Source organism: Erigeron canadensis, chromosome 2 (assembly GCF_010389155.1).
Source record: "Erigeron canadensis isolate Cc75 chromosome 2, C_canadensis_v1, whole genome shotgun sequence".
Taxonomy (NCBI): domain Eukaryota; kingdom Viridiplantae; phylum Streptophyta; class Magnoliopsida; order Asterales; family Asteraceae; genus Erigeron; species Erigeron canadensis.
In genome coordinates, this window is record NC_057762.1 from 44,667,748 (window position 1) to 44,680,475 (window position 12,728).

General features: G+C 30.7%; 2 protein-coding genes across 3 annotated transcripts; one reads left to right on the forward strand and one right to left on the reverse strand.

Moving 5' to 3' along the window:
• Nucleotides 1-1,194, forward strand: LOC122589625. Of its 2 annotated transcripts, none has more exons than XM_043761933.1 (3): nt 1-479; nt 587-759; nt 865-1,194. In XM_043761933.1, the coding sequence occupies exons 1-3, from the start codon at nt 48-50 to the stop codon at nt 974-976; spliced, it is 717 nt and encodes a 238-aa protein (XP_043617868.1). In that variant the 5' UTR covers nt 1-47; the 3' UTR covers nt 977-1,194. The 2 variants fall into 2 exon arrangements, with proteins under 2 accessions (XP_043617868.1, XP_043617869.1); XM_043761934.1 differs by having other exon boundaries at nt 911-1,194.
• Nucleotides 1,195-1,758: 564 nt separating this feature from the next.
• LOC122590250 (equilibrative nucleotide transporter 8-like) lies at nt 1,759-3,560 on the reverse strand. The gene is made up of 2 exons (XM_043762580.1): nt 3,012-3,560; nt 1,759-2,532 (listed from the first exon to the last, which is right to left on the reverse strand). The coding sequence occupies exons 1-2, from the start codon at nt 3,529-3,531 to the stop codon at nt 1,817-1,819; spliced, it is 1,236 nt and encodes a 411-aa protein (XP_043618515.1). The 5' UTR covers nt 3,532-3,560; the 3' UTR covers nt 1,759-1,816.
• Between the last annotated feature and the right edge of the window lie 9,168 nt (nt 3,561-12,728).

Consider the following 12,728-nt stretch of genomic DNA (forward strand, 5'->3'; position numbering starts at 1 on the left):
GAGTTCCACCTCACTGTGATCTCCCCTCCTCTCCTTAACTTTCATCTATGTTGAGATGCAACTCAACACCTATCTTATTCCAATCTTACCCAACCAAACAATCATCACCCCTAACCCGAACCCCGTCCTTCTCTTTGATCACCGCCACCACTGATCATGACAACCACCGACTGAAATCTCCCTCCTCCTCCTCCTCACAACCGTTGTTCACAGCCAACAACAAAACTAATTACACCCCGCACACAATTACTCACAAGAAACACGATGGCAATGAAGTTACTAATAAGGTCCTGCAGACTGCTGCCAGTGGTGGCTGCGGTGGCAATGGTGGCAGAGTATGCATTGGCGGTGGCCATGGATCTGGTGGTGGCTCTGATGGTGGACAACATCATGACACCGATTTATATTACCAGCAGCTGATAGAAGCAAATCCCGGAAATGTTTTGTTGCTAGCAAACTACGCCAAATTCTTGAAAGAAGTCTGTATATATATACATACACATATAAAATATAAATTCTAGTAAAAAAAAATACAGTATATATTTGTTCTAAATTTAATGATTGATGAATCAATTTGTAATTTCAGGTTCGATGCGATCACAAGAAGGCTGAAGAGTACTATGAAAGAGCAATTCTTGCAAATCCAAATGACGGGCATGTTTTGTCACTCTATGCTGATTTGATTTGGGAGCTTCATAAGGATGCTAATCGTGCCGATTCCTACTTCAATCAAGCAGTGGAAACCGATCCAAATGACTGGTATTTTATCATATATATATATATGTGATCATAAACTAAATTGTATGAAAAGTTGAACTGTGTTTTGCATTTTAGACTAATTATGCACATATAATGTGTTACCAGTTATGTTTTGGCTACTTATGCTCGATTTTTATGGGACACTGATCAGAATGATGAGGAGGAGGAGGAGGAAGATGTATTGTTAACACGTTCTTCACACGGGTTGTTAGTCTAAACTGCAGCTTCATAAACCCAACGATATATGCCGCCCAGATGTTGATGTACTGATCGATGGTAGGAATACTCAATAAGACTTTCTGTAATAGAATAGACTTATCGATGTTACGTTTATAACCATGGTTATTTTTGTATGAAGTTCTATAGTGCAATGTGACATGGACGCGAGTGTTTGTGTAATAATAATAATAATAATAATCTGATGGTACTTGAAAAGGTAGTGTCATATTTATGTCTGAAAATATCTAATTAGATGTTGCAGACTCCATGGCCTTTTTGGTTAGATATTTTTGTGACATTTTGCTTGATTAATGCTCAAAACACAACCTCGTTCCCCCTTGGTGTTGGCGCACGTGGTATGAGCGAGCGAAAGACCAGGGTAAGTACGAGTTGGAATTTTTTTTTAGAGAAACGAATGACCCATTGCTCACGATTGGTATCATTCCAATGCTTTGGTGTTCTTTAGATTTGGGAAATGACTATCTTGGCCATCAATGATTGTTGTTGCCGTACACAAAATAAATTGAAGACATCTACCTAATGATATATCATTACAATACAGATGAAATGAACCATTATATGTCAATTTTAATTGATAATTTGTGTTTCAACTTTAATGAGTGGACTGGCCTAAATATAGTTAGGTTTGATCTGATGGCTAATTATGCGTAAAATGAAAATCTGCCTTTTCACAACTTAATAGTAGTCAAGAGTTTTGGTCAACAATCCCTCATGGGATCGACTAGGTGATATTCGACCCAAAATACGGATATGCATATATATATATGACTGGTTCGGCACGAACTTGATACATTTCTCAACATGTAACATAATATTTCTATGTTTTTATGTTCCACAACCAACCCAGAGCAGAACCAATCACCAACCCAATTGCCAAAAACAAACTCATTACAATTCCAGCAATGTTTGATTCCTCGACTGAGACAGATTTAGGGGCCACAATCATCAGCACGCTAGTTAAATACCCATTGCTAACTCCCAACAACAGCGTCAAAAGTGACACTGGAACCTCACTTCGCAACCACTTGGGTCCAAAAACGCAACCCATGAAAAGGGGATAAAACAACAACCTTGCAATACACGCCCATACCACCCATCTACTCTTTTTAACCACATAAACCGCTGTCAAACACTTGCCCGAAAAGTCACCAATATTGAAAGCTGTTATCAAGAACACAGGATACCAATCCCCAAAATGTGATGATTTGACATTCTCGCTTAGATAACCAGGGAATATCGATAGGGTCACTATGTAGATTACGACCATCGAGGTTGCTAGCCATTTCAGATTCTTCAAGACATGACCAGTTTTTTTAGGTTTGAATGTGGTACTAAAGTTGTTGTTTGTGTGAGCAGTTTTAGTGGTGTAATGTCGAATTGTTGGTAATTTGTGAATAAGGTTGAAGAACAGGACGCAAAGGAGTTCGATGAGGGTGCTTGTGAAGAAGTAGATGTGTGTGCTTGTTCGAAGGCCTTTTCTTGAGTGAGGAAGTGAAGCCTTGGTTATGATCCTCAACATGCATACCAAAACCCCTGCATAGTATATACAGAATACAGATTTTTTTATAAAATGTATATTAGACTTGTAAGATTTATGATTTTATATACTCGTATATTACTAATACTAATACTTTAGCAAAAGGCTCCAAGGAATCAATGTATTCTATATAGCTAAAATAACTTTACAACAGAAACTCTTTTGTTAGATCTCTGTCTTATTAAATTTCTACTTTTAAATTTTCCAAGTCAATTTTTGGCAACTTTGATCTTGGATATTTTTATTTTTGTTGTATAATAATTAATAAAAGTTATATGAATTAATAAAGTTTTACATATGTTTACATCCGTATAACTTTCATCAAGTATTATATAACGTACAAAAATATAATTTAAGTCAAAGTTGCAAAAAAAAATACTTTGAAAATTCAACTTAGGACACTTTTGATGGGACGGGACGGAGGAGTATAACTTTATAGTAGTCTAAACAATATATATAAGCAATATATATATACCTGCAGAAGCATTGCCAGCCACAACAGCCTGCATATACCGATCAGGCAATTTTCCAGTAGCACCAATCAAGCTTCCACCAGTTAGCCCTTCAGCAAAGCCAGTAACCGCAACCATCAAAACAAGAACCACAAATGCCACATTGGAGCCTTGTCTAATGAACCCGCTCGTTTGATCGACCCAATCAGTCACCGGTGCAACCATTAGTGCCAATACAAACAAACCATAGCCCAAATTCATCCTCTTTTTTAACCCGGGCAACTTCATCTTGCTAGACCAACATGTCAAGATTAGAAGAACAGTCATAGCAGCCACCATATATGCAACCGAAAACACCTTGCTAATGTGTTTTGATGGATAAAGGTCTTCAAAGTAATCAACGGCTGTGATGAAGGAATTCCATGGAACCAGATATCCCGCACCAAGTAGAAAGTGGATCATGTATGTAATGTGATAAGGGTCTTTTGGCGGTTCATTTTGATTGGGTCCGGCGCCCTGTGGTTCGACCGATTGGTTTTCCATATTGTCTCCCCGGAGATGATTAGCTTAGCTAGCTAGCTAGCTACCTTGGGTTTGTTTATATATATGGGATGTACGTATATTTTGATGTAATTTGCTTGGCATTTAAGAGAGTTTGTTGAATTAAATGTACATATTATTCTTGGCATTCAAGTGATCACAAAAGTCGACTATTGCACGTCAGCATGCAAAAAAATTAAAAGAGCCGTGTAGCCGAATGTATAGCGGGTGAAAATTAAAGGAAGTTGGTTTCAAGTTTAATTAAATTTTCTGACATTATATATATTTTAATTTGCAACTTTGGTTTGTGAGTCATTTTTACTGTTCCTAATTATTACTCTTGCTTAAGCTTCATGTACAAATACTCACTGCACGACACACAACTTTATAATATTGGTAGCCACGTGTTTCATTCACTTGACGACTGTAGCTACTGCGCAAACTACAACTTCTATTGCACGGTTTGTAACCAAATAAAATATAAATTGGTCGACATTCACATTCTAAAAGTATACCTTCACCTGCGCATCGTACAACCAAATTCTATTGCACAACACAATTTACCATAGCTAACTGTATAAACATTTATGCATAAAGTACACCTTATAAAGCATGAACAGATGCACATACAACCTCTTTTTTAACCACCACCGACAAGGCGGCACGTGGCAGCAACTGTCTGTAACATTACCGGAAAACCGTCGATTTTGTAATGTAACCTTCTTATGTGTGGCCTTCATCTTTGACATCCAGATGTTACATCACCTTTTAGAACTGAAGTCCAAAAACATAATAAACATCCGATATAATCTTCAACACCTGCCATATTCATTGTTGTGACCGTCAGCCACGGCAACGAAGGAACCATAGATTGGACCAAAAAGACGACAGCTGGGAGAATATCTGGATCTAGCTTTCTTTAATTTTTTTATGTCTTCACTCGGATCTAAACCAGATTGTTGCCCACGATCCGTTTCATTTGCATGTTGACGTCAACACTCATGAAACTAACACATACAATAAAAAAAAAAAGTTTAGCGGAAAAAAGGTGTTCGATCGAGGACTTGAGGTGGAGTACGGAGAAAAAGAACAACTATTTAGCAGTAGAGAAAGAGGATAAAAGTGATGATAGAGTAAAATAGAGAAAGTTGACATTTCAAGATATAAAACCAATGCCGGCCCACAGTTTTACAAACTATTAAAAAGTGAAAAAAAAAAGAAAAGTAAATTGAGTAGTGTCATACTCCCTCCGTCCCAATTTAGTTGTCCAATTTTGACTAGTCAAGTCTTTTTCTTTTAACTTTGACTGTAAATATCTTTGTTTGTGTTATGTATTAGTTGATAAAAGTTATATCAATGAAAAGTACATGTAAAACTCAATCAATTCATATATGTTATATCAAGTGTTATATACCACAAACAAAAATATTTGCGGTGAAAGTTGAAAGAAAAAGACTCAAAAAGTCAAAATTAGACACTTAATATGAGACGGATGGAGTATAAGATAGCAAATTCACAACACACGTGTAAGATCGACCAAACTTCAAAACTTATCTTTTTTTATTTCCTTTTCTTTTCTTTTTTTTTCTATTTATAATTACATGATATACTTTTAACATAAGCTTGGTTTTATGTTGTGTAACTACCTAATGTTTTCTCATAAAATTAGTATTGATTTACTTTTTAAAACTTCAATATATTAGTTAAGCTAAATAGACCTTTCTATCTAATGATCCTAGCATAACTTACACTTTTTGTTATATTGTTATTTCATGTTAAAGATTAAATTATAGTTTTACCTTTAAGAGAAAAAATACTATCCAATAAACTAATCCTAATATATATGGCTTAAAATAGAGATGAGATTCTTTTACAATAAGTTTAAATGAGAAAACTCTTACATTCATATTATCTTCAATATAGTAGTAACAAATAGTTACCTTTTGTTATAACCTTAATCAACATTTCAAATTGCTTCGTACTAAACACGTCTATTTACTCCCGCAGCGAAGCGCGGGGTAAATATTTTCTAAGTGGGCTTTTTTTTAAAAACACTTTATCGGGGCCGCTCTGAAGATTTATAGGTGTTGACCGAGCGTTAAAAAAGGATCCATAGGCTAAGCGCAACAAATTATGTTATATATATATATATATTTTGAACAACGAGTTTATATTATTTTAGCTAATCTTTAAAAACGACGATAAATGTTATATCAATAAACATAGTAAAAGTTATTCTTCAAAAAACTAAAAAAAATGCAGAATCATAAAATAAAAGTTTTCAATTAATTGTTATCTACATAAAATAAAAACAAAGAGAAAAATATCACTTGCAAATTAAAAGAAAGGTAAAGACAAGGACAATTTGTGATCACATTGACAGAATGAGAGCACCGCTTGACTTCGATTATTATGACTGCTTAGACTCCCCCCCACCCTTATAAGACGGTAAAAGTTTTAATTTTATATTATATATACAGGGGTTATGTATTATAAAACAAGTATTAAAGTAAAAACAAATAAGACAAAATCTTGACCTTTAGATCATGATTAAATTGAAATATGAAGATTTACGAAGCAATTGATGCACGGTGATTTTTATTATCCACGATTATTTTGAGTGAAGAGAAACATATTGTTTGATCTGTTTTACTTTAATACTTGTTTTATTTTACCTAAAACCTATATATATAACATTAAAAAAAAAAATCGGACCTCCTAAAAAAAGGGTCTCGGCCCGTCGCCCACTTTGTCCACCTTTAAGACCGGCCCTGCACTTTATCATATAATAGTGAAATCATGTATGTAATTTAAGGACATAGATTTGTCGCTATCTCCAATGGGATGCCCTTAGGTGTCCTTGAATATCCTTTCCCGTTGAAGTTTGTTTAAAATTAAAGATTTTTTGAATGATGCCCTTACTTAAGGGCATGCCCTTACTTGTATTTATCTGATATATTTTTTGTTTTATGTGGATATGTAAGCATATGTAAGGATGTTTGTATGGTTGGAGATAAAATTATAAGATTTAAAAGATTTGTAAAAATGTATAAGGATTTATAAGTATATGATATGACAATTCAAGTCGTCCTTAACATTGGAGATAGCTTAAAGACTTCTGAGAAAAACAAAAATACATCTACCTATTGTGCTAATTTCTTTTGCCATAAAGTTTGACTTACTACTTCCAAAAATTCACGCACAAAAAGATCTATCATTTTTCACAGATATATTTTCCAAACATTTTCAAAAATTTAAATAGTTATCAATTAATTTGCATTTATTTGTTCAAATTTTAAAAACTATTAAAGAATCCTCAATTCATTTTCATTTTTTCTTTTAGATTTAAGTATAAGTATACTAAATAATTCTAAACTACACTATTATCAAGGATAGAACCTTAATCTTTTTAATATTCTTTATTCTAAGAAATAAAGACCTTTTTGTAATTTAGTACTTTTTGATCTTTGTAATATTATTTATTTTATGGATTTTTTTTTTAACTTCAAAAATTAATGTATATTAAACTAGCAAGATACTAGTTGTCCGGAAAATATAATTACAATACCAGTCTAGAGTAATTATACAAGACAACTAAAACTCGAGACTCTTTTCGAAACATTAACTGTGAGGAACATAAAAGGAATAAAAAAACTCGTGTCAATTACAGTGACCCAAGACATGAAAAAAACTTTCAACCAACAAAAACCAAACCACCGGTATTCATGGATCGCTTTATGGATCGATAATATGAAAAGCTAATCTCATATAAAAGCATGGGGTATGGAGTTGGCATTGTCTGGCAGCAACACCTGTTGTTCGGCTTCAAGGATCCGGTATGGGAATGTTGTTTGATTTCAAGAAGAAAATGAGGCCTTTCTCGTCTTTTCTATCTACTTTATGTATCTTGTTTTTCACTTTTTTTTTTTTTTTTTGGTTTTTACATTTCACATTTTTCAATTAAAATAATACATATAATTTTCATGGCAATTTTAATTAAGCATGGTTTTAATATTACCCTTAATAATATAATATAATAAATACTTTTTACGTACATAGACAAATTTTCGAAGAAATATATATATATATTTTAAAAGTATGGATCATTTGCTCGCAACAGGGAATCTAAGTTATGTTGTCTTAAATGAGTCTGCGCTAGAAAGCCCCCATTTGGTTCTCCTAATAGTTCCTCAAATATGGTAGATTTTATGAATAAACATATATATGATGACTGGTTTTTATATTTTAAAGTTGAGTAAATATGAAGTTATTAGTTTTAATTAGACATACATATTATTAAGGTGTTAATATTGGATACATATGAGATTTTTCCTTAATTATATTGTTGATGTTCCATTGAATCGCTTTTGCTTTTTGACACTACATCAACAACAAACATTCACACAACATTGAGGTTCCACAACGCAGGTTATGTTCCTACCAACTAATTTAAAAAGGGTCTAACTGTAAGTAATTTTATTAATTTCTTTAACGTTTAGATTTAATATGATAGTAAACATCTCTATCTCTATGTATATATAATTCTCTATCTCAAAGCGCATACGTGGCATACTTCTTTAATCGCCACATCATCTTTTTCCTACGTGGCGTTCTCACGTCATTTATCTACCAAAACTTGACAAATCATCATCCAGTCAATTAGCCACATAGTTTTTATTAATTTTAAATAAATAACTATTAAAAAGTAATAAGCATGATTAGAACACACAACCTCTAACTTTTAATGTGAAACATAAACCACTTGATCTAATTAGATTTTTTGTTTATATTTTATAGAACATAATAGATACTCCGTTTAAAATCACACGAAACTTATTAAAAATATTATTTATATAATTAGACGACATCTAATATATATGAAAGAAATATATGGCAATAGTTTTTTACCAATATTTAATATTGATATATATTATGAAATAAATTGATTAATAAGAATTCATCATAAATATATATTAATGACATATTCCAAATTTACAATAGTTTTCATATTTTAAAGATATTGTCTATTTCAATCAGGATTCTTAATTTTTTTTAATATACTATCTTTTGAGATATAATTTTTTTTATATATATTTATTTTTATTTTTCAATACAGATATATTGTAAAAATATAAACTTTAGATTATTTGGAACATAAAAAAAAAAGTAAGGGTGATGTTATTACAATCAAGTTTAATATATTATTGTTTCCTTAGTTTATAATTGTTAATAACTACTCACCACAATAATATTAATTATAAATTTATGAGAAAAGTGAAATGTGTGGTTGTTATGTGTCTAGGCTTGGATATAAAATCTCTCACATTCTAATTTGTTAATATTTATATTATAATGAATAAGTGATTAGATTCTTATATCTCCTATATAATTGTTTAATAGTTGAGCAATTATAAATTAAGAAATATATATTTTGTTTAATTATATTATAAGTTTATGTTTAATTTTATAATCAGATTTATTCTCTGTGTATCAACAAGGGGTGTCTATAAAAAATCATTAATATTATAAGTATCATCCAATTTTTAATAATGAGTAATCAAATTTGACGAGTCTGTCTAAAATGTCCATTTGCATTCCCCAATTACATCCCGCCTCTTCCATTACAACATTTTTTTAGCAAAATATGATACTATTTGTAAATTATTAAGATGATAGTTGTTGGTGCTCTATTTATTGTACTTTGTGTAATAGTCGGTTTATTACCGTTTGATTCAAGTTATTACATGTTATCTAAAAAAGATTGATTATCTAAAAGAAAATGTTATTAGAATGTATGTAAACACATAAAAGTGTGTAACCTCCCAAACAACTTTACTATATAAAAGAGTGAGATGGTTAAATTTGTTTATAAATGTATATATAAAACATGTAATTTATAATGTATCACCTTTTGGCTTTTAAGTTGTTAACCACTATGACTTTTAGTTGTTTTTGTTACATAACGAGTCACTGTGAAAAATATAGTTTTAAATTAAGTTGAATTTATGTTTCTATATACTTTATGTTTAGTTCTTTGAGGGTGAAAGTAGTACGTAAGGAGGCAAGGTGGTGATCGACTGATGACCGGTTGGAACCCCACCCACCCTATAGGCATCTATGGGCTGGGTAGTAAAGTGGTGATGGTGGTGTACGGTTTCTTACTCACCTTCTCACCTTATTAGTTTTATCTTTTTCTTTATTTTTTTTTGTCTCCTTATAAGTGGGGAGAGAACATAAAATATTCATTATTTGTATAGGGGATGATGGAGAATGAAAAAAATGAAGAGTCTATCCTGAGATCTATAATGTTTCATTGTAATAATGTTTATTATTTTGTTATTTGTTGACATTTTACTTCATTCTATAAAAATTTATGTTCGTTCTTCGACTACAAATTTTTTTTATATTGAGTGTTAGTTGAATTATTAGTTAAAAATTTATGTTATCTCGTGCAACGCACATGGCAAAACTTAGTTTTCTATATTTCTAATCTTTTTAAAATATATTTGATATACGCCCACTTAAAAGCTAATAATATGATTTATTAAAAATAGGTTTAATGAATTAATAATTTGCAATATTCATTAGTATTTTGATCACTTACAATACGTGCAATGCCAACAACATCGTAATCACCAGTTGTTACTGTCACCACTTGTTGTCGGTTGTTACCATCACCCCACTGTTATTAAGCCATTTCCAATGAGGATACCTTTGGATGTTCTTAGGTATCTTTGGATATCCTTTGTCGTTGAAACTTGTTTAAAACTAAAGATTTTTTGAAGGATGCTTTTACTTAAGGGCATGTCTTTACTTAATATATTTTTGTTTCTAGTTGGAGTCAAAGGATATATAAGGATATGTAAGGATGTATATGTATGATTGGAGATAAAATTATAAGATTTAATTTGAAAAATTTATAAAGATGTATAAGGATTTTTAAAGATATGATGTGACAACTCAATAACGCTTAAAGTTATCTTTAACATTGGACCAACATTATCCGTAATATGGCAAGGATACTATTTTTCAGTAAAAAGAGAATTGAAAAGAATCTAGGTATAGGTTTATGGAAGTCACCAAATTAAATAGGCTTTAGCTAAACTAACATCTGGACATGAAGCAGCAACGACTGATAAACACGTGTAACACGGAATTTACCATTTGTTTGTATGGATAATTATATATATATATATATATATATATATATATATATATATATATATATATATATATATGGCTACTATAGCCAAAAGAAAAAAATAAGTTGACCAAAGTAATCTTAATCATTCAAATTCACAATTAAATTTAATCTTAACCCTTTAAATTAAAAGTCAAATTATTCAAACTAAAAAGTCAAACTATCAATAAGAAATGGGGTATATATAATTTGACAGCTATTTTGTACTAAACCATTGACTATATCACACCTCTTTCGAATTTCGAATTACCAGTACTTGTCCACATTTATTTAGAAACAAAAATATTACACCATAATATTGCCTAAAGTGGTGTTTTGTACAACATATATAAGGAAAAGTCAAAATTTAAAATTAATAATAAATCCTTATAAATGTTAAGAAGATTTTATTATACCATTATATATAGTACAATTATCTTTTTTTCATTTCAATACAATTATAATTTTCAAATAAGATGATGAAAAAAGTAACGTCTTTTACATTCATATATATCTCTTCATGTTTTCTTCATATTCATAGCATTTCATGTCATGCAAAATGTCAACATGCATATGCTCTTTGTATGTTACATTACTCTACATAATTACGTAATGTTAACTAATATTCAGTTTTTATGTTTTTTTATAGGATTTGAAGACACCAATCACTTCAAATAGTGGAAAAAAAATCGCATTTGATTTGAATGAAGACATCTGACTTGAAGGAAGAAATTACATTTTCAATGAATGATGAGTTTTAAAAGAAAGATTATTTATTTATAAAAAGAAAAACAAAACTTAAAGTAAACTTGCAAGCAATGAAATCTCATGAAACCATCTAAAAAAAACTTCCCGGTGACATACATATGTAATATTGACAATATATTTATTTTTTTTGAACATTAATATTAACATTATACTTATTAATTCAATGGTACATATAATGCGTTATTTAAAATAAAATAAATTCAAAATTTACACCACAATAATTAGACAAATACTAATTTTTATCACAAAAAATAGACATATAATAAAAAAGTGCATGAAAACATGAAAAAGTTATAACATGCATATGTATATGTAAAGCATATTGGACTATCTCCCACCAATGTCATATATAGATGAACATTTTTATACATAAAAAAATAACGCTGCACATTAGTTAACATTTTTATGGTTGTCATTCGGTGAAAAACTAAATAGGTACTTAAGGTTTCTAAAACTGCTAAATTTTAACGAACCTTAAAACATCTCTAATAGTGTGTTCTAAAAACTTTTTTTTTATAAAAAAAGATATAAAAATGTGTAAAAGGTTTTTGTAAAAAAAAGAGTTTTGCCTCCAAGTCAAGATAAAATAAAATAGTATAAAAGATAGGTTTTCTCTATGACCCGATCCTCCAGGTTAAGAGGATCGGGTTGAAAGGTTGAAGAGTTTCTAAACCTAACAAAGTTGAGTCGACCCAATCACCCGATTAATACATGGGTTGACACGTCAAACGAGTTGTTTTAGGACAAATGAGTTATTTTTTGTTGACATATCAAATTGACTGGTTTTTGGATCAAATGGATTGTTTTGAGTAATGTGGGTTGGCAGGTTGAACATATGTAAACCTTTTTATTTGGTCATCGATTGTGTAAAAAGTGAGGTTTGCTTTTATGTTTAAGTTTAAGTCAAATAAGTTGTAGGTTGTTGAATCAAATGAGTTCATATCGTATAAAATTTAAATATTTATGGGTTGTCGGGTTGACTTACTAACCCAAAAGGTTAAACCGACACAAAAAACAAAGTTGGCGGATTTCCGGGTTTAAATATCACAACCCTAACCCATTTTTCCGGTGAAGTATTGATAATATATATATATATATATATTCAACCGACTATATGTATTATTTATATAAAAAATGTATAATATTTAAAATTTATTTTAACATCATGCTTAATTTCATAATAAATTATTATTTTTTTGGGTAAAAACTTTTAAATTACTTGGTAACCCGGTCACCAACCGGGTGGCTCATG